General features: G+C 39.9%; 2 protein-coding genes across 2 annotated transcripts in view; both read right to left on the bottom strand.

The window, feature by feature from the left end:
* lyst (lysosomal trafficking regulator) overlaps positions 1 to 2,046 on the bottom strand; it is a 58,183-nt gene extending 56,137 nt beyond the window's left edge. The window contains 1 exon segment of the mRNA XM_063874968.1: positions 1,597 to 2,046. Coding sequence (XP_063731038.1) covers positions 1,597 to 1,677 — 81 coding nt within the window. The 5' untranslated portion in view covers positions 1,678 to 2,046.
* A 2,823-nt stretch (positions 2,047 to 4,869) lies between these two features.
* nid1a (nidogen 1a) lies at positions 4,870 to 19,094 on the bottom strand. Its single transcript, XM_063875426.1, is given in 21 exon segments — positions 4,870 to 5,461; positions 6,520 to 6,632; positions 7,699 to 7,784; positions 7,786 to 7,823; positions 7,911 to 8,068; positions 8,575 to 8,746; positions 8,828 to 8,954; positions 9,687 to 9,859; positions 10,327 to 10,554; positions 11,037 to 11,156; positions 11,723 to 11,866; positions 12,801 to 12,929; positions 13,458 to 13,595; positions 13,795 to 14,028; positions 14,799 to 14,999; positions 15,303 to 15,554; positions 15,732 to 15,872; positions 15,974 to 16,275; positions 16,472 to 16,698; positions 16,784 to 17,086; positions 18,784 to 19,094. Coding segments are annotated over 21 exon segments (3,621 nt in total). The 5' UTR covers positions 18,988 to 19,094; the 3' UTR covers positions 4,870 to 5,330.
* Between the last annotated feature and the right edge of the window lie 3,414 nt (positions 19,095 to 22,508).

Here is a 22,508-nt window from a genome sequence, read left to right as displayed (position 1 = left end):
TTAGAGGACGCTTTGAACATGATAAATGCGAAGTAATGGACTATTAAAATGTCAATATCAGAATGAGTGTGTGTGTGTGTGTGTGTGTGTGTGTGTGTGTGTGTGTGTGTGTGTGTGTGTGTGTGTGTGTGTGTGTGTGTGTGTGTGTGTGTGTGTGTGTGTGTGTGTGAGTGAGTGTGTGTGTGTCAGATCCCTCAGCCTGCAGTCCGATCCTAATCCAAGTCTCGTGATCAGGCTGCTGTTAGTTCTCTGACAGCGGGAGGGGGCAGAAAGGAGCTGCAGTGGCCTGGCAGACATTTTTTTAGAACCATTGCTTCTCACTCTGTAATACACCAACACTAGAACAGAAGTGCTATTGCGCAAATCTCATAATATGCAATCTGTGATTTACACCTGCACTCACCTCTGTGCAGTGACTCACTGCTCGTCCTGCTCATGCTTCTGCCCCCGAACCCTTTTCAGTTTTAAAACAGGCATCAGTGTTTTCCTCTCTACATATGATTCAATTGAATTTTTTGAGGTCCAGAATTAGTTACGTTATTAGTTTGTTCAAACACCAATATACTTTAAACACAAAAGCTTTGAACTCAATCTAAACTCCACATATCCCTTACTTATTTCCTGTTAAATACATTATATCATATATTATATATCTTAGTGATATTATGGAATAAAGCAAATCTAATACAGACCAGCACCCAACTGCAATAGGATGCAGTAATAATTGAATAAGGCCGTGCCATTATTTACATTTTAAATAAACAGAAAAACATTATTGCAGAATGAACCATAACAAATTACATGATGCTGTATTTGCATGCTGTAAGTATATTTTACATTATAATAATCTAAATAAAAACTGTATAAGGCCAGTTTTGCAACTTAAAACATGATAAAAACAAATGCTTGTTTCCGTCAGAATAAATAAAATATACCTAACTGTATTTAAGACCTCTAAATTCAAACTTGAGAATTCTCAAGGCTTTTTAACAGGACCTTTGACCAGTGTTGGGAGAAGTACTCGGATAAGTAAACGTAATAATACCTCAGTGTAGATATCATTTGTTGCATTGCATTGAAAATATTACTTAAGTAAAACTACAAAAGTATTAACATCACAAAATACTTAAGTACCGAATCTAAAAGCTCTCCTTATCCAATGTGGTTGTTTTCGGAATAACATAAATCATATCACAGTTTTTTAACTATTGATAAATTTGTGTTTTTATTATTTTAATTTTGCAGACGGTAAGGGATGAGATAACATTGAAAACCTTTTGATACTGCCAGATATCTCCATCCATAATAATACAGCATAAGGTATTAGTATATGTTAATGTTTGTATTAATAATATAAACCTGCAAAAGTAACTAATGTTGTAGGGAATAAGAAGTGCAATATTTGCTGCCAAAATGTAGTGGTCTAAGTAAAGTACACGCATCTTAAAAATGTACTTTAGTTCAGAACTTGAGTACATTTGCTAAGTTACTTTCCATCACTGCCTTTGACTTATAGTCATGCAAACTAAATATATATGCTTATCCCTACCCAGAAAAGACCCCTGATCTGAGCCTCCTTCCTACAGCAGCACCTACCTGCAGATCCGCTCCTTGCAGTCTACAATCCATGTACTTCTCCCACGCAAATGTCAGGTCAGTCTGCTGTGGACTGGCCATGTCGTCTTCCCCTCCAGGTACAGCACCAGTCAGGGCGATGAGGAAGTCAGGAATGGCAACAATACTCTTTTGGTGTCCTATCCAATCCTCCAGGAGGCTGAAAGAGCCCCGGACAGCACCGAACGAAGCCCCAAATGTTCTCCTGAGTCATTCATAGCAGGTTCATGATTCACAAACCTGCTTTGCCACTTTTGAATAGTGCTTCTGCAGAAAGATATAAAGTGTCATTGGAGAGCTAAACACAAATACCTGGCAAAGCCTGTTTCGCTTGTACCCGCTGCCTGTTGTTTATCGCGCACTTTAACCTGACTTGAACCCGAAAATTCCATACGAGCTTTACACAGCGTAGTACTACCAAAACAAAACGGGCTAAAGCAATACTCTCAACTAAGCTAGCTAGGTTTCTGACAGAACATGCGTCAACTCCTCTGGCAAGCAACTCGTTTCCGTTATAGGAATTAACCTTCAAAATAAAAGCACCCAACATGTCAGTCAGTAATATTACTAAACTATTTCACTAAAAACCTCAATATCACACTTAAGTTAGATCAATTCTTCATTCTAACAATGAGGATTACTTGTCAAGTTGAGAGGCGGTAATATTTTTTCACACCATTAAAATTATTATAGATTTGAATGCACTTTAAATTGAATTTAAAAGGCGTTATGAATACATTACAATGAAGGGTCCCTGTTTGCATAACTACAAACAATACAAGGTTAATACAGCTGAAGCCAACACTATGTAATTGCATTTGATAGTAGCCTAAAGCATACACATTCACACATCACAGAAACAGATACAGATATTCTGCACTTTATATTCTTATATAGGATACATTTAATCAAAGCAACACTAATTAGAAGCGATATTATAATTTATGTATTCCCTAAAAAACATCAAGCCATTATTTGGAATTGCATTGTATTCCCAGTGTGACGTGATATTAAGTATATTTCACTATTCACGAATGTCACTGTATGCGTTTTAATCTCCCAGTTTAGAAATGTTTAAATTAATGTTTTATTTTGAAAGTGCTGCTCGATAGGTGTGTTTATTGTTCTATCTAACTTGACTGCAAGAAGAAACCAGAAAGCTCGATTATGTTATCCATAATATTTGCATAAATGGCAAATAGGCTTAAGAGCCGCTATACCTAATGGGTTCTATAACCTGTTATTAAGAGCAAAACATGATTTCGGTAATTGTAGTTCTCCTGCTAACAATCATCCCGTTAGCTTTTGATGCACAGCATCGTACTGTGTAAGGCAGCTGTCAAAAGTGTAGCTGAGAGAAACAAACATATTTAAAGGTCTTTACAAACATGAGCAGACTGTTCGGCTTAGGCTGCATCTTTGTCACATTCAATTTATCCAGTTTAGTGTGTAAAGAATTAATTTTCATACATACCCTCGTTTCCCATAAATAAAACCCAGCTAATGCTAGCTTCGTGCAGCACAGACTGACTTTGCTGTGTGATTTTCCCTCAGGGAAGACTGCAAGACAGTCCCCCTACACTAGCCCTAACGATCATTTGCTTGGCCGCAAACGTTTGACTGAAGTTGTCTTAGTTGTTCTAATTTTGTTGGGGACACTTTTAATTTCAATTTCGTTCGAGGGTAAGGCTGTTAGCGACTAGACCTGCAATCGCCGTATTCTAGTCGGCAAGATAAAGATAATTAGAGTTTTTAGTCAGCTGATGAATCAGCATAATACACAAAAAACGTAACTGTGCATGTGAATTTAGCTTATTAAAATTAAAATAAGGACTTTGTCCCTTATAGATGTATAATAATGTATCCAAATGACTGATTTATCCGTGTATGTACAGTGTACACATGCGTTTAGTATGGGTGACTGAGGCACAAGTAATCCTTGCAGACAAGTCTGAGGGTCAGGATTTCATCATTTACCACAAGCACTCCCTGCTGTTGTGCTCCCCATTGGATAATACACAACTAAATCACCAATCAATCAAAGCATTCGGCCATGAATGATGGTGCGTTTGGTAAATCTGTGTAAATCCCAGACTAATCATAAATACTGGTAACGGGAAAAAAACATTTTAAAAGGCCCAGGCAGTGGTTGCTTGTTTAAATCCAAATACGACATTATATACTTTCAGACCGATCTGATAGGAGTCACTATAAGCATTTCAGTGTTTACAAAGAAACGTAAATTAATATATTTTAAGGAATTACTTTCTGCGGCCTTTGATTAGGGTATTTAGACTTTTTATTATCAGATATAGATATTTATTTCAGATAAATTATTTTTTATATCTTATATCTTTTACATCTGAATTTCATGTTTTACGTAATGTATTTGTCATTTCTACACTAAAAGTCTTAATTGTGTAAGAATGCCTATGTCCTCCTGAATGTCGGTCTGTTTGCGATTTTCTCAACTGTAAGGGGAAATGTATAGGCAACATGTTGCTGCAGCCCTTAGCTATATGAAATGTGTGTATTAATAAAGATAGAGCCATTGCAGGGCATGTAGAACATCTACAATATTCCGAGTTTATGAAGAGCCCGTCAATGCACCTCTGACGTAGGCGCGTGTCTCCCTTTTTGCAGCACCATAGTACAGGCTGTGGGGGTGGCAGCATTTTCTTCCACTATAGCAACAAAGCAGAAACGTCACCCATTGCCACATTGCAATATGGCAACAGGCCATGTGAGGACAGCGCTGTAGATGCTTCTCTTTCAGCACGTTAAGGCAGGTTACAGGTTACAGTATTAGGCTGCTTGTTAAGGAACATAATCGGGCTGGTAATTAGTCTAGTGTCCCGGGAAATTAAATCCCCCACGTGTAACGTTTCACTTCTTTTAGGTCGGCAAGTAAAGTTCAACATACCGGTTCAGAAATAAGTTATAATGTGGGAAATATATACACCAAAAGGAGTTGAACATAATTGAGATAAATTAATAGCAAATCAAAAGATCCGCAAACATAACTCCTATAATAATATTTTAATATATTGTTTAACGTTCTTATTTTACATATACATCTGGTTTAGAGCACTAAGCTTTAACTATGGCGGAGAACATGAAAATCTATTTTTTCACGGTTTACTTTGGCGCCTCCTACAGCGGCACAATTCCACATAGCCTGTATTTGTAATTACCTCCATCTAACACAAGGCGTCACTACAATTACACTAAAGCCACAAAAACAGGAGACCAACATGTTAGAAAAATGTTTATTCTTATGCTGCCCAACATGTAAACTCATCCCACCAGCTCGTACAGACACTAGTCCTAAATTCAATAGTAATACTTCCACAAGATAAACTAGTTCAAGCTTGCCTCAGTGTGATACGACCGACACGAGATGATGTCATGTATTGCTGTGATGAAGTTCACATTAAATGATGTATCCCTTGAGCTTTATTCTCAGTTTATGTGCACTCAGGAAAATACAAAATAATAGTGTTTATATTTACAATTCTCAGCGGCAGCTGTGATTTTACAAAGGGAGATGTAAAAATGTAGATAAGCATAAAACTGAGCAATAAAAAAGGCACAGTAAATTCTCCTCTGGTTTTCAGTGGCATTTTCAGCAGCTATAGTTTAGTAATGCTGAGTGGATCCTAATTTGCGGTGAAAACATCCAAACAGTGTCAACTCTGAGTAGCAGCCTCCTCCTCTCAGTACCCGCCGTCTCTCTCCACACAGCCCACTCCCACTGCGTTGTTGGGACATTTGCAGGAGCGGCCGGTAGGGGTTGCTAAGCAGAGGTGAGTGCAGCCCCCGTTGTTCACAGCACAGTAGTTTTGTCCTGGCGGAAGGAAAAACAAATACAAACTCTTATTAATGCGGGACATTCCAGGGTATTTGTATAAATCTTACGCCTCCATAGCAGGAAATAGTCTCCTCACTGTTTGTTGAAAATACACACAGACACACTTAAAGGAAACAAAGCAAACTCCAGATGTTGGAGGCCCCTCTCCCTTCACTCCACATTCCCTGGCTGTATGCATGCAGGCTTATCTAGTACAGAGGGTGAGACCTGGCTCTGCACCATGATGTCATCCATTCACTTCATTGAGGAATACTGGCTGCAGAAATCCTCCTGCTGCTTCAAGAACCTGCTGTGAACTCATGTTCAGAGTTCTTTACAGAGGGCACAGAGGTCACAAAACTGTGATGATTTGTCCTGAAGAGTGAAAGGAATGGATAATAACCATGACTCAAAGGTAGCCCCCAAAGGAGCAAGGGTCAAGTTATTTCTAGGAAAAGTTCTTCAGTGTTTTTTACCTAGAATCCCAATTTCTTGGTAAAAAAATAAAATAGATAACAATGAAAACACACTTTTTTAAAGTACAAAAGCAAATGTTTAAGGAAATTCATGTGGATGTATGCCATGTTGCACACTCCAAAACAGTGGTGACTCAGTATACTCCAGTACAATTATGACATACTTGTACATTCCTAAGTGTTACTAGTATTACTATTATATGCTACTTAATGTATTACTTTACACTATATTCTCTACTACATTTAAGGGAAATATTAAACTTTATACTCCGCTACATTTCTTTGACGCTTTTATGAATGATAAGATTAAGTACTATACTACAAATCATCCAAGTATTACACAAAGTATTTTCTGAAAGTTCTCCACCTTGATACACTTACTATTACCTGTATTCATATTGATATACAAACATAGTATTCATTGTTGATAGAAGTACATATTGCAAATTATACTTGTGCACTTTCTGGTATGTATCGTTTTAAAATGAGGACTTTTACTTGTCATTGGTGTATTTCATACTTTTACTTAAGCAAGATCTGAGTAGGTATTCCACCAATGCTCTGGGTTGGTATCTTTACCTGCCGGACACTGGGCGTAGGCTATGGCGATCCCATATATCTTGGTCCGTTTCTGAGGCTGGTACATGTCAGACTCCTTGCCAGCATGGCGGTCCACGGCAACCACGGCATCCCTGTTGAAACCACAACCAGAGTTAAGCAATGCGGGACTATACAAGATTGAGTAATGTTCTCATCCTGCCTCGCTGTGTTTTGTATAAAAGTCTGTCAAGAATGAGTAAGGGTCAGGGTAGCTTTCGCAGGCATAACTGACATAGTTTTCTGTGTGTGTGTGTGTGTGTGTGTGTGTGTGTGTGTGTGTGTTTGCACCCCCCTCCTCGACCTTCTACAGCAATGCTGCAGCCCTGGCAAGATCAGAGGGAGGCCCTGGTCAGGTCACTCGTAGACGCTGAGAAATTGCAAGCAGCTGCCACTTTTTAAGATGCTTCCTCACCCCACACACACGCACACTAACAAAATAGACACCCCAACCCCCGCATGTTTTGCAACAGCTAACGTACAGAATCAGCTGCATGGGAAAAAAGCTCCACAGTCTTCACATCGGTCTGGAAGAACATCAAGGGCCAGTGCTTGAAGTTTGGGGAGCTTTTTGACCTCTGACCCGCCCTGTCCTTCCTCTACCTCGACAGATCTGCGTTCTTACATTGCACAAAGGCTGAATTATAACATTGACGCTCTAAATTAAAATTTACAACTATAGAAATAATCTTAAGGTGAAAGAAACTGCTCCAAACCATTTATTTTACAACTTTAGTTGAGAATCAGTTTGAGATTGATAAAATAATACTACATACAAGTAAAATAACTTAATTATTAAACAATTTATCCAGCACAGACATTATTCAAAGTTGTTAAAACAAGCTTAAGCAACTGTAACGACATGTGATGAATACATTGATTAATTCATTATTATAATCCAGTAACAATATACACTATTCTAAAACGGGCCATTCTGCACAGGTAAAGTTATTTGACTTCATTTTGATGCTAATGCTATTGTATCTTTTCTTTTGTACATTTTGAACGCAGAATATTTTACTTAAAAGAGTATCTCTACGCTGTGGCATTTCTACTCCGACTTTAGTAAACGATCTAAATTCCTCTTCTACCACTGCTGACATCTTGAATGTTTTCATTAGAAAGAAAGCTCAAAAATGTTTAAGCTAATAGAAGTCAAACCTCCGCCAGTCAGTGTAGTAGATGTTCTTCCCAAAAGACGTGACTCCGAAAGGGTACTGAAGCCCCTCTATAACCTTTCTGCGGTCAGCCGTGGCTAGGATGCGTGCACTCCAGTTTATGTGTGCCTGCAGGCAAGAGATTAGATTAATTACTGATGATCACAAGGCAGACATTATTTCATAGCTGAGTCATCCGTCTAAAATCTACATTACCTGCGTCTGCCCAACAAAGCAGCGAGCTTTGGGAGTCATAAGTTAAGCCGTTGGGCAGGCTGAGGTCGTCTTTAACCAGCACCCTTCTGTTGGATCCATCCATGTGAGACGTCTCAATCTTTGGGGCTTCCCGGTTCCAGTCAGCCCAGTATAGATTTCTGTTGTAAGGATAGGTGTGGAGTCAGTTCACTCTCAACCTCAACAGGTTTTTGGATCAGATCTTAACACAATTAGCTAGCGCTTGATGAGTATCAACAAATGACAACATCTGATTCATCTGACAATATTCAAGCCAACTATTATGGCTATCCTAATATTAATTTACAAAGATTTACACATTGTTTAACATTTTGAGTTCGATGTGAAGAACAATACCGCTTATTTATCTGTCCTTTCAATATAAGACTACAACCAACAGCAGGGTTGCTTTGTTTGGATTTGTGAAATCCCTTTACTAGCACATCTAAAGCTCACTAAATAATATATCTTGTTTTTTTTATCTGTGAAAAAAAACAGTGCTGTTTAAAAAAAGTTTGATTCCAATAATGTTAAGTTATTCCCTTAAATGTGAATTGCCAAATCAGAACATACACATCATATTAATAGTTCCTTAGTGATGTGTATTTCTCTTAGTTTAAATGTTATTATGTGAAACAATACGCACCCATTGGGAGGGTCAGTAACAATAGCCCGAGGGTTGACAAGATCAGAGTCTATAATGACGCGCCGCTGAGACCCGTCCAGCGAGGCCACTTCTATGTGGTCCTTCACAGAGTCTGTCCAGAACATAGTTCGTCCTAAGTGGTCGATGGCGATTCCCTCTGGGCTATCCAGATCTGAGGATAAATCGGATGTTTTGTTAAAAAAAAAACAGTCCTGTGATAAATGAAAATGAAAGAATGAAGCATAACAGTGACCTGATCTAATGACCGTAGTGGGCTCTCCCCCGTCGATGCTGGCCTTGCTGATGGAGGGAGATGTGATTTCAGTCCAGTAGACCATTTTCTCCACACAGTCATAGGCCACACCGATGATTACCTTCTCCTGTGGAGGGGTCAGCAACCAACAATCAAGAGTACTTTTGGTCAATCAAGAGTGGTCGGATAGATAAAAACACGGAGCAGATGTGTGTTTTTTGACATTAACGTCTAGACATAAATCCAAACAAACAGAGCCCCACACTGAGCAACTCCAGACCAGCTGCTTTGGAAATCAGCGTAACAAGAAATGCAGGTTGCAATTCCAAAGATGTCAGACTGATGGTAGTAATTAGTGTGAATGTCACCATGTGTATCCAATAAAGTGTGAGCTTTGAATGCATGAAGCAGATGTGGAAATGGCTAGAGCTTAAAAGCAAGTGTTATTACCAGTATGAATTTAAGGCTGAGCTGAAGCTACAAAAATGAGAAATCCAAACATATTAATAATTACATATATAAGTATTATTTGAATGATCTCACAGAAAAGTCTGACTTGACATTGTACCTAAGATGAACTTTTGCTGTCATCTTAATTTCACATCTTTATTGAGGAAGTTTACTTCTGGGATTGTATCAGCATTTCGCTTTCATTAACAGCCATAGTCAGTAAAATATTAGGTTTTATGATGCGGGATAAGACACATTCCCTCAAGATCTATAAATAGCAAAGCCAACAGAAATGTCTCAGATAAGTGTAGTTAAAATTGATTGCAGAGCTGTCAAACAACATCATTTCATCAATGATATTTCTTCGAAAGCATCCTCTGCAAGATAGGGTTTATATAGAGAAACTTACAGGGAGGTGGAGGAGAGCCTTGCCAGCGTCCTTTTTCATTTCATAACCTTCCAGTGGGACATGCTCGATCCTGCCGCTCTGGGCATACAACAGGTGTGTCCCTGGGGGCAGGGGGTGGACATCAGGTCGAGGGGTGGGTCCAACAGGTGGGGGCACACCACCGTGGTCGATGCCTATGGGAGACAAACCCTGAAAATCAGAGGTCCTGTAGAGGGGGGACCTAACTCAAAGTCAGTTTAGCAACAGAATGTCCCCAGATAAACAAAACCCCTATATTTTCAGAAAGCTTGTTTGAAGCTCCTTATAAGTGATGCAGGTTTGGTCTTTTAAAAGCTCAATATGTTTTCTGCCACTTACGGGTCTCATGGAAATGATTGTCTTTACCACTATGTTTTTTATATTAGAGCGCAAGGTAAAAATGTGAATAGAAACATTAGTTTCTTGTAGATAACCACAGCCCTGACGGTGAACAAAGGAGACTGATGCCTCTATTAAAATGTTGAAAATACTTAAATAGTATATATACACAACGTGCAAAATCTGTAAAACAAAGATCTTGTTGTTTTTATACATTTTATTGTGAAAAAGAATGAAACACGCAATGGGAGACACTTTGGTTAAACTCATGACATTTACTCACACATTGGTCTGCTTCCAGGCCCAGATCGAGTCCCGGGGATCTCCTGCCCATTCCGTTCCACACACCAGCAGTGTCCTATGCTGCCGTGGCACTGCATGGGTTCAAAGGCACCGTTCTCGTCACATGTTGGGATGTAGTGTCCAACAGGAGGTCGGGGGCCCCGTGCACCAAACTCAGTGACACCCAACAGACGGTCTCTGTGGGTCTCACATTGTGTTTTTGTCTTCTCTGTAGAGAAAAAAATAAAATAAATAAGGGCCAAAGTGAATACCCTACAACAATGCCGAAAACTTCTACATGATTCATTCATAACTAATGTTGTCCCCCATTTTAAATTCAGCAAAACAAATCCCTTGTAACACATTACAAATGCCTTTTCTGTACAGAAGAAAATGAAAACCAGGTCCCAGCCAGCTGGCACCAATATGCTTGGCGAGGAGCTCAATTCCAAACGAAACTCTTGCCCAAATGGGAGGAATAAACAATGCAGAGAATGAAAATGATCCTCTATTATTGAGTCTGCAACTGAATAAAAAGAAATAACAAACATGTTCAAACTTCCATGACACATTCCCTAAATACACTTGCAGCCGCACAGGCTAGGGTTACGTCAGTGGACAGAAAACCAAAGTCCCCTGACACGCTTTACTGTGTTATTAAGTTGTCGGGTCTGTCAGTCAAAAAGTGAAGTGGCATTCTGTAAGACTTACCTTGGGAGCAGGAGAAGCCGTCGCCATAGTAACCCGGCCTGCACTGGCAGGTAAATGATCCCTCGGTGTTATAACACACAGCGTCTTGATGGCACGTGCCAGACTGGCACTCATCTATGTCTTTAGGCAGAAGAGAAGAGAGGAGGATGAGTAAAGAGAAAATAATCAACTCAATATTTTCTGCATGTCCGATTTGTCACGTCTTTGTACGGTCAGGGATTTCCAGCATGATCTGGGTCAGCCTGTACCCAACAACACCAAGCTAAAGCATGGAAAAAATGGAAACTATTAATGAGTGCCAGCCAAAAAAAACTACAGGCGGATTCAGGATCTCCATCTGCTTTTTATGTTTCACTGTTCAATTGCTGCACATGAATTTTGTAAGTAATCTCACCTCCCCCGTCCTGAGCAGATGGTTTAACAATTACAGACGTAAAGTCCATGTAATGGATTTGAAACCTGTACTGCTTTTGCTACAGGTCCTTATAAAACATGTCATATGATTTTGGAACCATAACATGCAGGCATTAGTTCCGGCAGATTCTTGGCTTCATTGATCATCACCACATAAGGAATTTGCCATTTTGAAAGCTTAAGCTTCACATAGGATGCTCTGACACTCGAGCTCTGATGATGACTTTATTTATTATTAGTTTATTCCTGCGGTCAGCGTCTCTATGCAGTACCTTGGCAGACTTTTCCATCTCCATTGAACCCTGGGAGGCAGGAGCAGATGTAGGACGAGCCTCCAGTGTAGCTGCACTGAGCGCGCTCAGGGATGTCACAGGTGTGGGTGCCTTCTTCACATGCGTCCCTAGGTCGATCAACCACTGAGGACAAGAAAAATAGGACAAAGAGTTAATTGAATGTTGTGGGGTGAGATCAAGAGAGTTTAATGAAAAGATTGATACCACTCTCGATACCTGTCAGTTAAACAAGGCTGTAACCAGCCCCCACCTAGCTAAGCATAACATAAGACTTGAGATTTTTTTTTTATTTGTATGGAATAAACAAGCAAGAAACTATACATTAATTAGTGAGCTTTAGAGGTGATGAAAGGTAAATGTGTTACCCTTGGACTGAGCAAGGCTAACTCATTCCCCTGTTTCTATTCTTAATGCTAAGCTAAGCTAACTGTATACTGAAGACCCTAAAGATACTAGGAATAGTGGTTCATAAAACAAATGTTTATTATCAGACTTGGTCTGGTTGTTGAGGGTTGATAACATCTACTAGCTATCAGTTCAGGACTTTCCAACTGTCGTTGTAAAAAATTGATTCAAATTGAATAATTAGACAAATACCTTTGGAGGGGTTGTGATGCTCAAAACTAATTTCTGCCTACAAAACCAACAGCAGTGACCAGTAGCGACCAGAAGCCAAGGACTAAGCAACACTGTAACTTAACTTTATGGCAGAGCCTACAATCGGGGGGATATGGAATAACTTTATCTACAGTAAATAATTATATTTAAAAAGTTCAAGATTTAATTGAGAAAATGTTTGGGGTCGTATTATCCAACCCAACCCTGCATAAAACCTAATCACACATTCTACTAGATAATCTCTAAAATGATAATGGTTCTGCACCACTCACTAAAATGTGTGACGTGGTTATTTATGTTTCACATCTTTACATTGTCTCATCCAGTTCACCCTGATATCTGAGTGCCTTTTATTACAGTTTACTGTATGATTGAAAATGTTTATCCCAACTAACAGATGAGTTTTCTGGAATATCTAACTGTACTTGGCAAAACTTACCAATGCAGGTCTGCCCATCATTTGAAAACTGATAACCATCTTCACATTCACAGCGGAAGGTCCCGGGCTGGTTGTTGCAGATAGCGTGGGAGCCACAGATCTGAGGATTCTCTCTGCACTCATCAATGTCTGATAAAGAGAAGACCCAATTATCATATGTTAATAGCTGCCACATTAGGTCCATGTTATGGTTTGAGGCTCTGAAGTCTGGATTTGTCAAATCAGTGTCCTTCATTATCAGATGGAGATCATAGAAGAGAGCTTGATTAGGTTTCTTAATTACACAGGTTTCAAGATAGCATCTGTCTGAAATACTTCCTTCCTCTCTCTACAGTATGCGCCTCAGAGTTCTTCCTGTCTGGTCTCAAATGCAAAAAGCTCATGGTTTTATAGAGAATGGTGTAGGGATGAGGACCACAGTTCATATGTTAACCTGTTCCGGGAGTATGTGAGACTTTATTTACCATGTGGGACCCCTCTGCTAATTGGTAAGATTGCCCAGTTCCCCAGGAAGGAAGGCTTTATAAAATCTGGGTTAATTAAATGAAGTTCTCTAAACAGATGTGGAAACTGTTGATTTACTTGAAAGCAGTATTGACAATCTTTATTGCCACACACAATGGAAACTTTTTGGATTAAATCACACATGATTCTTACCATAACATGTGCGGCCGTCCCCATTGAAGCCAGTAGCACACTGGCAAGTGAACTGAGTTTCTTGTCCAGGCCGACACACAGCATTAGTGTCACAGCCGTGTCTTCCAGTGAAACACGGGTTCTCCTCTGGCTCCCCTCCTGAGAATTAAAAGGTCTTTTTTTAAGACAACGTTACCACTATGATATTAATACATGCATTTCCATGAGAAAAAAACAACATTTGATTCACCATTCAGAAATAGCCATAACTTTAAGTAGAAGTGGAGGATGTTGTACTCAAGGAAGGAAGTGTGCGCAGACTAAAACAGGAAGGCAAATATAATCTCCATGACCTCACCATTGATATCGCCGATCTTGTTGCTCATGGCGTACCGGATGAGTTCATTGGTAGCATCGTACAAGACAAACACTTGGTCCACGCTGAGCATCTGAGTCGGTTTCACATCTTTCAAAGACTCGCCATACTGGCAGCTCTGATAGGTGATGGTCTGACGCCACTGGTACGACCTAGTTTCAGTGGAGCCATCGGGTGAGCTCACTACGTAGTCCCGGGTGGAGGATGAAGTGATCACTGAAAGGTAGGATAAGTAAGAAATGAGTAGATGATTTCTACTGAAAAAGGGATGGTTTGGATTGTTGGACCCAGCATAACCCCAGTTTGGAGCAACAGACGCAGCAACGGCACGGAAGCCTAATCTTCTGAGGACAGGGGCAACAGTGAAGCAAGCGTATTTTTAGGAAAAAAAGGAAATAAATAATTTAATACAAATATTCTCAACCCCCATGTTGCTGGTCCGCCGCTGCCTTGATCAGATCTTTTGTATGTGTTATTGTGTGGCTTTGGTGAATCCAAACTAAGCAGAATCACATTATAACACCTACTGACGGTGCAGTTTACCAGCAACTTCAATGTTCTAGAAAGTTAAATGACTACACTGTTTTTGTGTATGGAGTCTGGTGGCTTTGAAGAGAGCATAGATAATAGCTTAAGTGTAATGTTGAAAAGGGATATCCGAAGGGAATGTCAATCAGTGAAAATATTCTTAATTCAGTGTACACTTAAAATGATACTGATTCATTTAGGTGGGACTTTTTTTTAAGTGGCTAAAATAAGTTTTGTTGCAGTCCCCATATTCATAGTATCTTCTCAAAAGAGAGAGCAAGTAGCTCACCATCTGCTGTAGTTAATACAATGAATATCAAATGCATAACCCCACGGATGTAAAAACTATTACTTTCTTTTCTTTGGATAAAGAGATTTGGCCAACGGAGAAAAACAGGAGAAACAAGGCAGTGACATCTTCACAAGAACAAAGTGTGTCTGTTTAAGCTGTTCCTCACAGTTGTTGCTGTACTGGTAGATCTCAGAGTAAGGGTCGATCTGCACGGTAGCGCCACGAGGCACCTCAGGGACCCGGCCCTCCAGGGTGGTGCTCACTGCCATGTGGTCATGCTCATCGATGCCTTTGAACTCCTGCCGAATGGTCAACTTCTCATTCCCTGGCAGAAAGGTCACCTCAGCCTGCCGTGTGAACTCCCCCCCTACAGAGGATAGAGAAGAGGTTAACTTTGAGACCCTGGCCCTGGATGAACTTTGGCTCACCGCCTTCTGACTCAGCTGAAGAATTGTGAGGGGAAACCATCTGGACAGAATGAGTGAAACTGCAGCTATATGGAGAGTTTCTGGTAACAGCACAGACAATTACAGAAATAATTACAGAAATGTCCTCATTTTCTAACCAAGTGTAGCATGAGGAAATCACACTAAAAGCTTGTAGTTGTGAAATTATCACTAATATCATTATATTGTTAATGCAGTTGTAGAAACAGGTACCTATAATTCACCTATAATGCTGAAGCCATTCCTGAAGCCAGGCTGCTCCAGAGCAAATGCCCACCCGATGACACCACCAAGGGCCGAAAGGGGCTGCAGTGAGGGCCCAATGGTGTTAGGGATATCACTGATGGCCACATAAGAACGACCGTCATTTACCACAACGTAGGAGTGGAGATCATTGCTGGTGAACTCCACTGGGGAAGGAGAGTTGCCCACATGCACTTTTCCATGCAGTTTACCATTCATCCTCTGTGGCTTTCCTGCAAAAGCAAACCAAAAAACATTCAAGTTGGTCTGAGAAAGAAGCAGACAAACATGAGAGCTGAACACATAGATTTGAACAAATAATTTCAAGAGAAGTGTATTGGACAAACAGCCACAAATAATAAGCCACGGTTTGAATATTTTATCAAAATGAAATGTAACTGTTGTCTTACCCTCTGCCACACATTCTATCCCATTGCCGTAGAAGCCAGGTCTGCAGTTGCAGCAGTATCCGCCAGAATAGTCCTTGCAGTCAGCAAACTGGGAACACTTATTTCTATTGTTCGCACATGTGCCCAGGTTGTACGAGAACACTGTAAACATAAAAAAGATTAGTAAAAAAACAAGGAACAGATCATTTATATAATATTTATAATTATGCAACAATGAACGAGTTCTTCTCCCTTTAACTCACCATCTACATTTATATCTGTGTCATCCACCACTAAGACTTCTGAGTTGCCTGGTTGAAGTGGCTGGTACTGAACTGGGTGGACTTGGATCTGCGACCCTTCTGGCTCATAAGGAGGGTCCTGCGCTTGCTGTCCATTAGTATACACAGTCCTCCTTGCATCAGCCTCTGTGTTGCCCTCAGAGGGTCCTTGTGGTACAGCTTCGGTGGGCAGGTCATTGACCTCGCCTGGAGCCACGTTGGTAAAATAGGGAGAAGTTCCAATCTCATACACCCATACACCCCGCAGGCCAGAGTTGGTCTCTCTATAAAAACGTGCAAAGACACTTTTACAACTTCAACTTTATTTGCCCAAAGGGGAATATGTCGAGATATGAAAAAAAAGAAAAGAACATAATGAAATGAATACACTAAGTGACTACTCAGTGAACTAATCATCAGTTGGGTCATTGCCATTTAGACTACTTTAATTACTGTGCTGACAGCATTTGGTTGACTTACTCTGCTAAAGCGCGGATAGATGCTTCGTCTTCAGTGGTAGTGCGGTAGTATGGCCCCTGACTGGAAAACAGGAAACCCCTGACTGACCCTTTATTGAAACCAGCGTGCATTATCACACTGCTTCCTTGCACAGGTGTAGACAAAAACTGCATCCCATCCCTTGCATAGAGGACTATAGCGTACGATGACGTTTCCAGGGATGCAATAACCAGCTGGAAGGTGTTTCTCTGTGTAAAAAATAACATTTGAGAGAATGTAAATGAGAATTTAAGCCACAGAGATCTCACACTAAAATATCCATGTGATGCTCACCCTCTTCTCAATGCCATCTCCTCTGCTTGGAGGTTCATGACTGGCGACATTGACCCAGGTGACCACCACAGCATGGGTGGGACTGACTACATCATCCTCAGGGAAGGCCCCATTGATATATTTGGCTGCTCGAGTCAGTACATCAGGACTGGAGTCTTGGCGGTAGTAAACCTTCCCCACACCATCACTTGTGTCCAGGTCTCCGAGCAGAGCTGCAATCGTGCCGAATTTTGGGGGCATTTTGCCAAGATATGTCGACTCGCCTGTTGGCTCTGCTGTGGCAACAAAACCATTGGTGTTGATCTGAAATTAAAAGCTTGAGTTGGTAATGGGGTACACAAGAAATGAGATGTGTGTTACACCATATGACTGTTTTGAGTCATTAGGACAACACATGAAGAACTGTTTAACAGCAGAGGTAAAGCCAGTCCAGTCTGACCCACTTTGATCTTTATTCCACACTCATTAGACTAATGATCCGAGTCAGCTGCTATGTCCTACAAAGCATGCACAAACAAGATGCCACTTAACACAGATTTGACACACTTAGGGTTTAACATGAACACATGCAGGGCTTGTAAAAAAACAGTTGGTTTCTAAAATGTCAAAAACACACACACTCTGCACATGGGGCTGCTTCACTTCCTGACCCGGGGAAAAACAGAGCACTATTCCTGGCCCGGGCCACACAGTTTCCTGTCCTTGCCCCTGACGAGCAGCCCCAGAGAGCCCAAAGATTGCACACTAATCTTCATTACAGAAACTTCCTGTCAGAATGTGAGATAGAGCTGGGAAAGCGATCAGTAAGTTTGATCTTGCAGATGTAGCAAAGAGAGAGATCTTCAAGGTTAGTAAAGGGCTTTGTGGGTTATGAATCATAGGCTGCTAAGAAGGAGAAGATAAAACCTCCTAATGATTAGAAGAATTTTTTTTTCTATAACCATGTGAAATGCATTACTGTTCCCCTGCAGGGCACAGACAGTTCAGGGTTGACTGTCTCATTAAAAAAAAAATCCTCGGGCTATCCTGACTGCAGTAGAGAAATATGTTTGGGGCGAGTAATGTAGGGATAACTTGTCAGTAGTCAGCAGCAAGGAAACCCCCCAGACTTATAGTTGAAATAAGGAGTTTGATATTTACTCTCAACCTCAGGTTAATTTGTTAACCACAACTTGTTGTGCCTCTGCACACCTCCTCTTATAGATCTTCCACTTAGGTGAGATGAACTCCATAAAACTTCCTGATCAAAGATGAAATTGTTATCATAACAGAACTGCTAAAGTATATTTAATCAAGTATTAACTTTATTAAAAAACAAGATTAGGCCAAATGGTGAGTCCCTATCTCTCAAAAAACTACCACCTTTTGTTGAATTAATCTCTGATGGCAGATTATCCAGTAGCCACACAATTAAAACAAAGACACAGTACAGCTATTCAGCTAACTGTAACTATTGCCATTTGCAAGTTATTTATAATCTGCAAAGGTAATGCACACTGTAGGACAATAAGTCTAAACATGTTATGTTACATACTACCTTTCAAAATCACATTTTTTACAGTTTCCTCACTGTCTGTTGTCTTGATATTTAAGGATCTAAACATTTTAAACATATTTATTTCGCTATTAAACTCAGTTATAGAACATAGACTCATCATTTGGGGTTGGATTGCAAAATAAGTACTCTGGTATTAATATCAATAATAAAATGATGACCTTAGGGAAAGCTGTAAGAATGTGTGGATACATGCATTCCAAGAGATTTAGCAGCCACTGTGATAAGTCAATCAATATTACCCAGACCTAACTCTGCCCCAGATATAATTTGGAACTTCCAGGTATTGTTTTAGGTTGTTAATACCGGCCCCTATTCGCCGTATAACTGTTTCTAGGGTGTGCGAAGTTTCGCAAGATCGATGGACAATCCACCCCGACCAAATTATCCTACGCGTTTGTAGTAAAATAAAAATGCTATTGTATTGATAATGTAAATAACTTACAAAAATGCTGTCGAAAGTGCCATCATACAACAAAACTGGCTTGTCCAGTTGAAGTCGGTGCGTCTGGTCATTCCCCGCTTCCAGTAACTGGTCCCTTGCGCTCGGGCCGTGATCAAAGAACTCTCCCCGCGTTACGCTCTGTACCGTCGCACAAAGTCCGAGAAAACTCGCACAGACTATCCATCCTTGCTCCTGCCAACCCATGGTTCCGTGTTTCAGGAGCAGTTAAGTCCTGTGGTTTGTCCAAGTCAGGTTAGTGGAGAGTGAGTGACGCACGGGCTCCACTAAAGAAAGTTGGAGAAACGTGGGGCGGAGTTGAGAAGGGGGGAGCTGAGAACTTGCTTTCATTACCAACATTGGAGAGAGACATGAGAGGTAGCTTATACTTCTCTTTTCATGTGTGTCAATTAAACAAATTCCTGAAGTGACGTGGTAATGACGGAAGGCTGACATGCTCTGGGTCAGTTTATTGGCGCAGTGATTGGGCCCACTGTGAAAACACAAACGTTATAAAGGGTTGGTTGGGGACAGAAGTAGCCACTGAGGTCAGTTTCACATCAAATCCCTTGATTTAAACCCACTCATTGTTCCAGTATTGCCAATACAGAAGAAGGCAGCCCTGTGTGGATGATAAGGTACTATAACACAGGGGCCACTGTCTGTGTGGGAGGTCTACAGAGGGACAACACTATTAGCAGATTTGGAAGCAGGCCAAGGGGCCATCAGTGCATGGGCCAGTTAACAGCAACAGAGCCCCATGGCTGGTTTGATTGAAACATTATGTAAAAAGGACAAGATCACAGAGCACTGTACCATACTCATCTGAAGGAATCGTGCTGGGCTATCAGACTCCACTCCAGCTGGGATAATGAGGGGCATGCTGGTAATATGGTTCAACTTGGGGATGCTTCTGCCCTTCTATTGCTTGGTCAGTCATCCATCCAACACTTCGGTCCAATTATGTGAGCAACTGTTGGCCACATTGCCATGACATTTTAACACGAGTATTCACGGTCCCAAGGAGGCCTAATGATTTTTTGTGGCCTCTGACCTTTTTGTTTGGAGTGGAAAAATGTACTTCATCCACACCCTGGTCCATAACAACGTGCTTTGAAAATTAAACAAGATAAAAAATGACCTCTGAATGAATGATAATATTTACTAGATTCAGTGTGGACAATCATGACCACCAGATGATGATTAATATTGTTTTGGTGAAACCCTGACCTTTAAATATTTACACCACCAGCAGGCCAAGATGTCATAGCACAAGTGATATTGAAAGCTAAAGAAGGGATTATGTGTCATGGCCCCTTCCCTTACTGGTAAACACCCACATAACAGTATTTCAGAGTAAACTAGTTTCTGTGTTAAATTTGCTGGAAAATGGCTTGAGTGCCCATCTAAAGATGTGCAAATAAAACAATCTGTGTTTTTGTTGCACCAAATTATGTTTATTTGATTTGATCTCTTATTTTTGCTATCTAAGGCCTATAGCAACTACAAGTCAAATAACTAAAGTCTAAATTACTTTGATCAAATTGCTCACTTCCAAACAGGGGCAAAACTAGTAATACAGTTATTTGGTGTAAGGGGTCGTCAAGATAATAGTTTGGGAACTAGAGGATCAGTTTTGCCTAGAGCTACCCTCCTGCACCACCCTCAGGCCTAAATACTGTATATAATGGCCATATTGCTGTGAAATCTATAGGGCACATTTATGCTGCCATAGAGACAGATCCTTGTGATTCTGCACAGCCTTTACTTTAGCATAACCCTCAGGGAAAACTTTCCATTTCGAGCCTCTCTTCTGGTAGGGCTTTAAGATACGTTTCTCTGCAGCAACAGCTGTGTGTGGTACTGAACATTTCGACATTTGATGGGGTTTGTGAAACACCAAACAAAAACAATCGTAGTGTGTTTATTTCCTCTAATATGTTTGTGCTTTACTGTATTTCTCAAGCTGCCTTTAGGTTTCATGTAAAGGCTCCAAATTTTACAGACAGTGTGGAACAAATCAAATGTAAGATCTAAATCACACATTATTTATCATTGCAGATTTTTAACCAGGCTAGCAGTGAATGGTGAATAGCAGTATATACATATTTAGGAAGGAGATGAATCATGTAATTTAAATATTGAATGTTCACCTTCTTTGTATTTCTTTCTTTTGACTTTTTAGTTATATAATTTCTTCCACTTCCTCCAAGCCTTTCTATCGTTATATAGTTTAGGGTGCCACCTTCTGGTCATCTGTATGAAGTTTGCATTTTTGTTTTCATAAAATCTACAATGAATATGAAATATGTTCATGGTTTTAATATAAATTGATATAGATATGGGAAGTAAATGCACACAATTGTGGTCTATGTATTTTTTATTTACTTTCCAGTATATGCAATAAATATTTTTTGAATGGTAAATAGCGAGGACTTGATTATGATATTTGTTATCACATAAGAAAACGTACTAATTACCACCTCTGGGAATTCACAACACTGCTTCACAAATAAAAGTAGTTAACCCAATGATAAAACTTTACTTCATATAAATACACTATTTCATAATGTGGTCCACATTCACTGCACTTAGAATTGTTGCATTATTTTTAATCTAAATGCTTTTCAGCTTTCTGTGCCATTATTAAATAGATAGCTAATCTGCATAATTACAGAAAGAAAAGACAATAAAGAATGCCGTTTTGTGTGGTGCCTGCTGGTAGTGTCCCCATTTTGCAAAAAGATTAATGTATCATTGCAGTCAAAGGTGAGAACAGTGACCTGCATCGTTGGCCTTCCTCAAGTTCACATGACTCAGTCCTGTGAAGAAGAAAAAACTGGATCACTACCATAACAAACTTCACTGAGGTTATTGTGCAGATAATATTTGTTTCTTTTTGTAGCATCAATACAATGTTTGCTTCTCTTATCACGTTTTTGGTTGTTATTAAAAAAAAGGGAAACTCTGGGTATTTTAAAAATAAAGATCAGTTTATTCATCATGAGGAGACCGACTTTTGTATAATGTATTCCTGAAAGAACCCTGAAGAGGTCATCGTTATTGGATTGGCTGTGTTACAAACTCAAGTTGTGATTAAGTTTAAATGATGAAGGTGTTTGCTAGGGAGAGAGGAAATAATTAAAAACACCACTGCTTTCCATTTTGTTGGATCAAGATTGTAACTAGAATCCTATCCCACCAAAAAAAGTATGAATATGTTGACCTCTGCTGCGTATATGTTTTTATGTCATGCTATGGCTAGTTTGCTGAACTTTGGGAACTTAGGGGCATCTCAGGGACATCACAAACTCAAGGTTCACTTAGTTGCAAAGTTAATATTAATTACAATATTTGCTCAAGTGAGGGGGGAACAGGATATCGGACGTCTCTTGCAAGTCACCAAACTTTAAGTGCAATACTGAATAGGCAAAGTACGCCTTTTCATATCTTCTTTTCTTTTTTACCATGACTTAATATTAAACATTAATTGTAGCTATTTAATTTGTACACATGTTTAATATGTAACAATCTTTGAAAGTAATGCAACATCTATTTTTTTTTTTTTTACTAACAATTAAAGTAGGCAGTCTTCATACAGTATGTGGATTTGTTGTAAATAATGTTTATTACCTCCAGTGTTGAATGATGAAGATTTTGTATGTGAAATGCTTCAATCATTTTATTAAAATGAAAGTAAACTCACAGCTCTGAGATGCTCTCCTGGG

The sequence above is a fragment of the Eleginops maclovinus genome, chromosome 22, assembly GCF_036324505.1.
Source record: "Eleginops maclovinus isolate JMC-PN-2008 ecotype Puerto Natales chromosome 22, JC_Emac_rtc_rv5, whole genome shotgun sequence".
Lineage (NCBI taxonomy): Eukaryota > Metazoa > Chordata > Actinopteri > Perciformes > Eleginopidae > Eleginops > Eleginops maclovinus.
The sequence above is the reverse complement of the archived record's forward strand: the minus strand, read 5'-3'. Positions and strand labels throughout refer to the sequence as shown.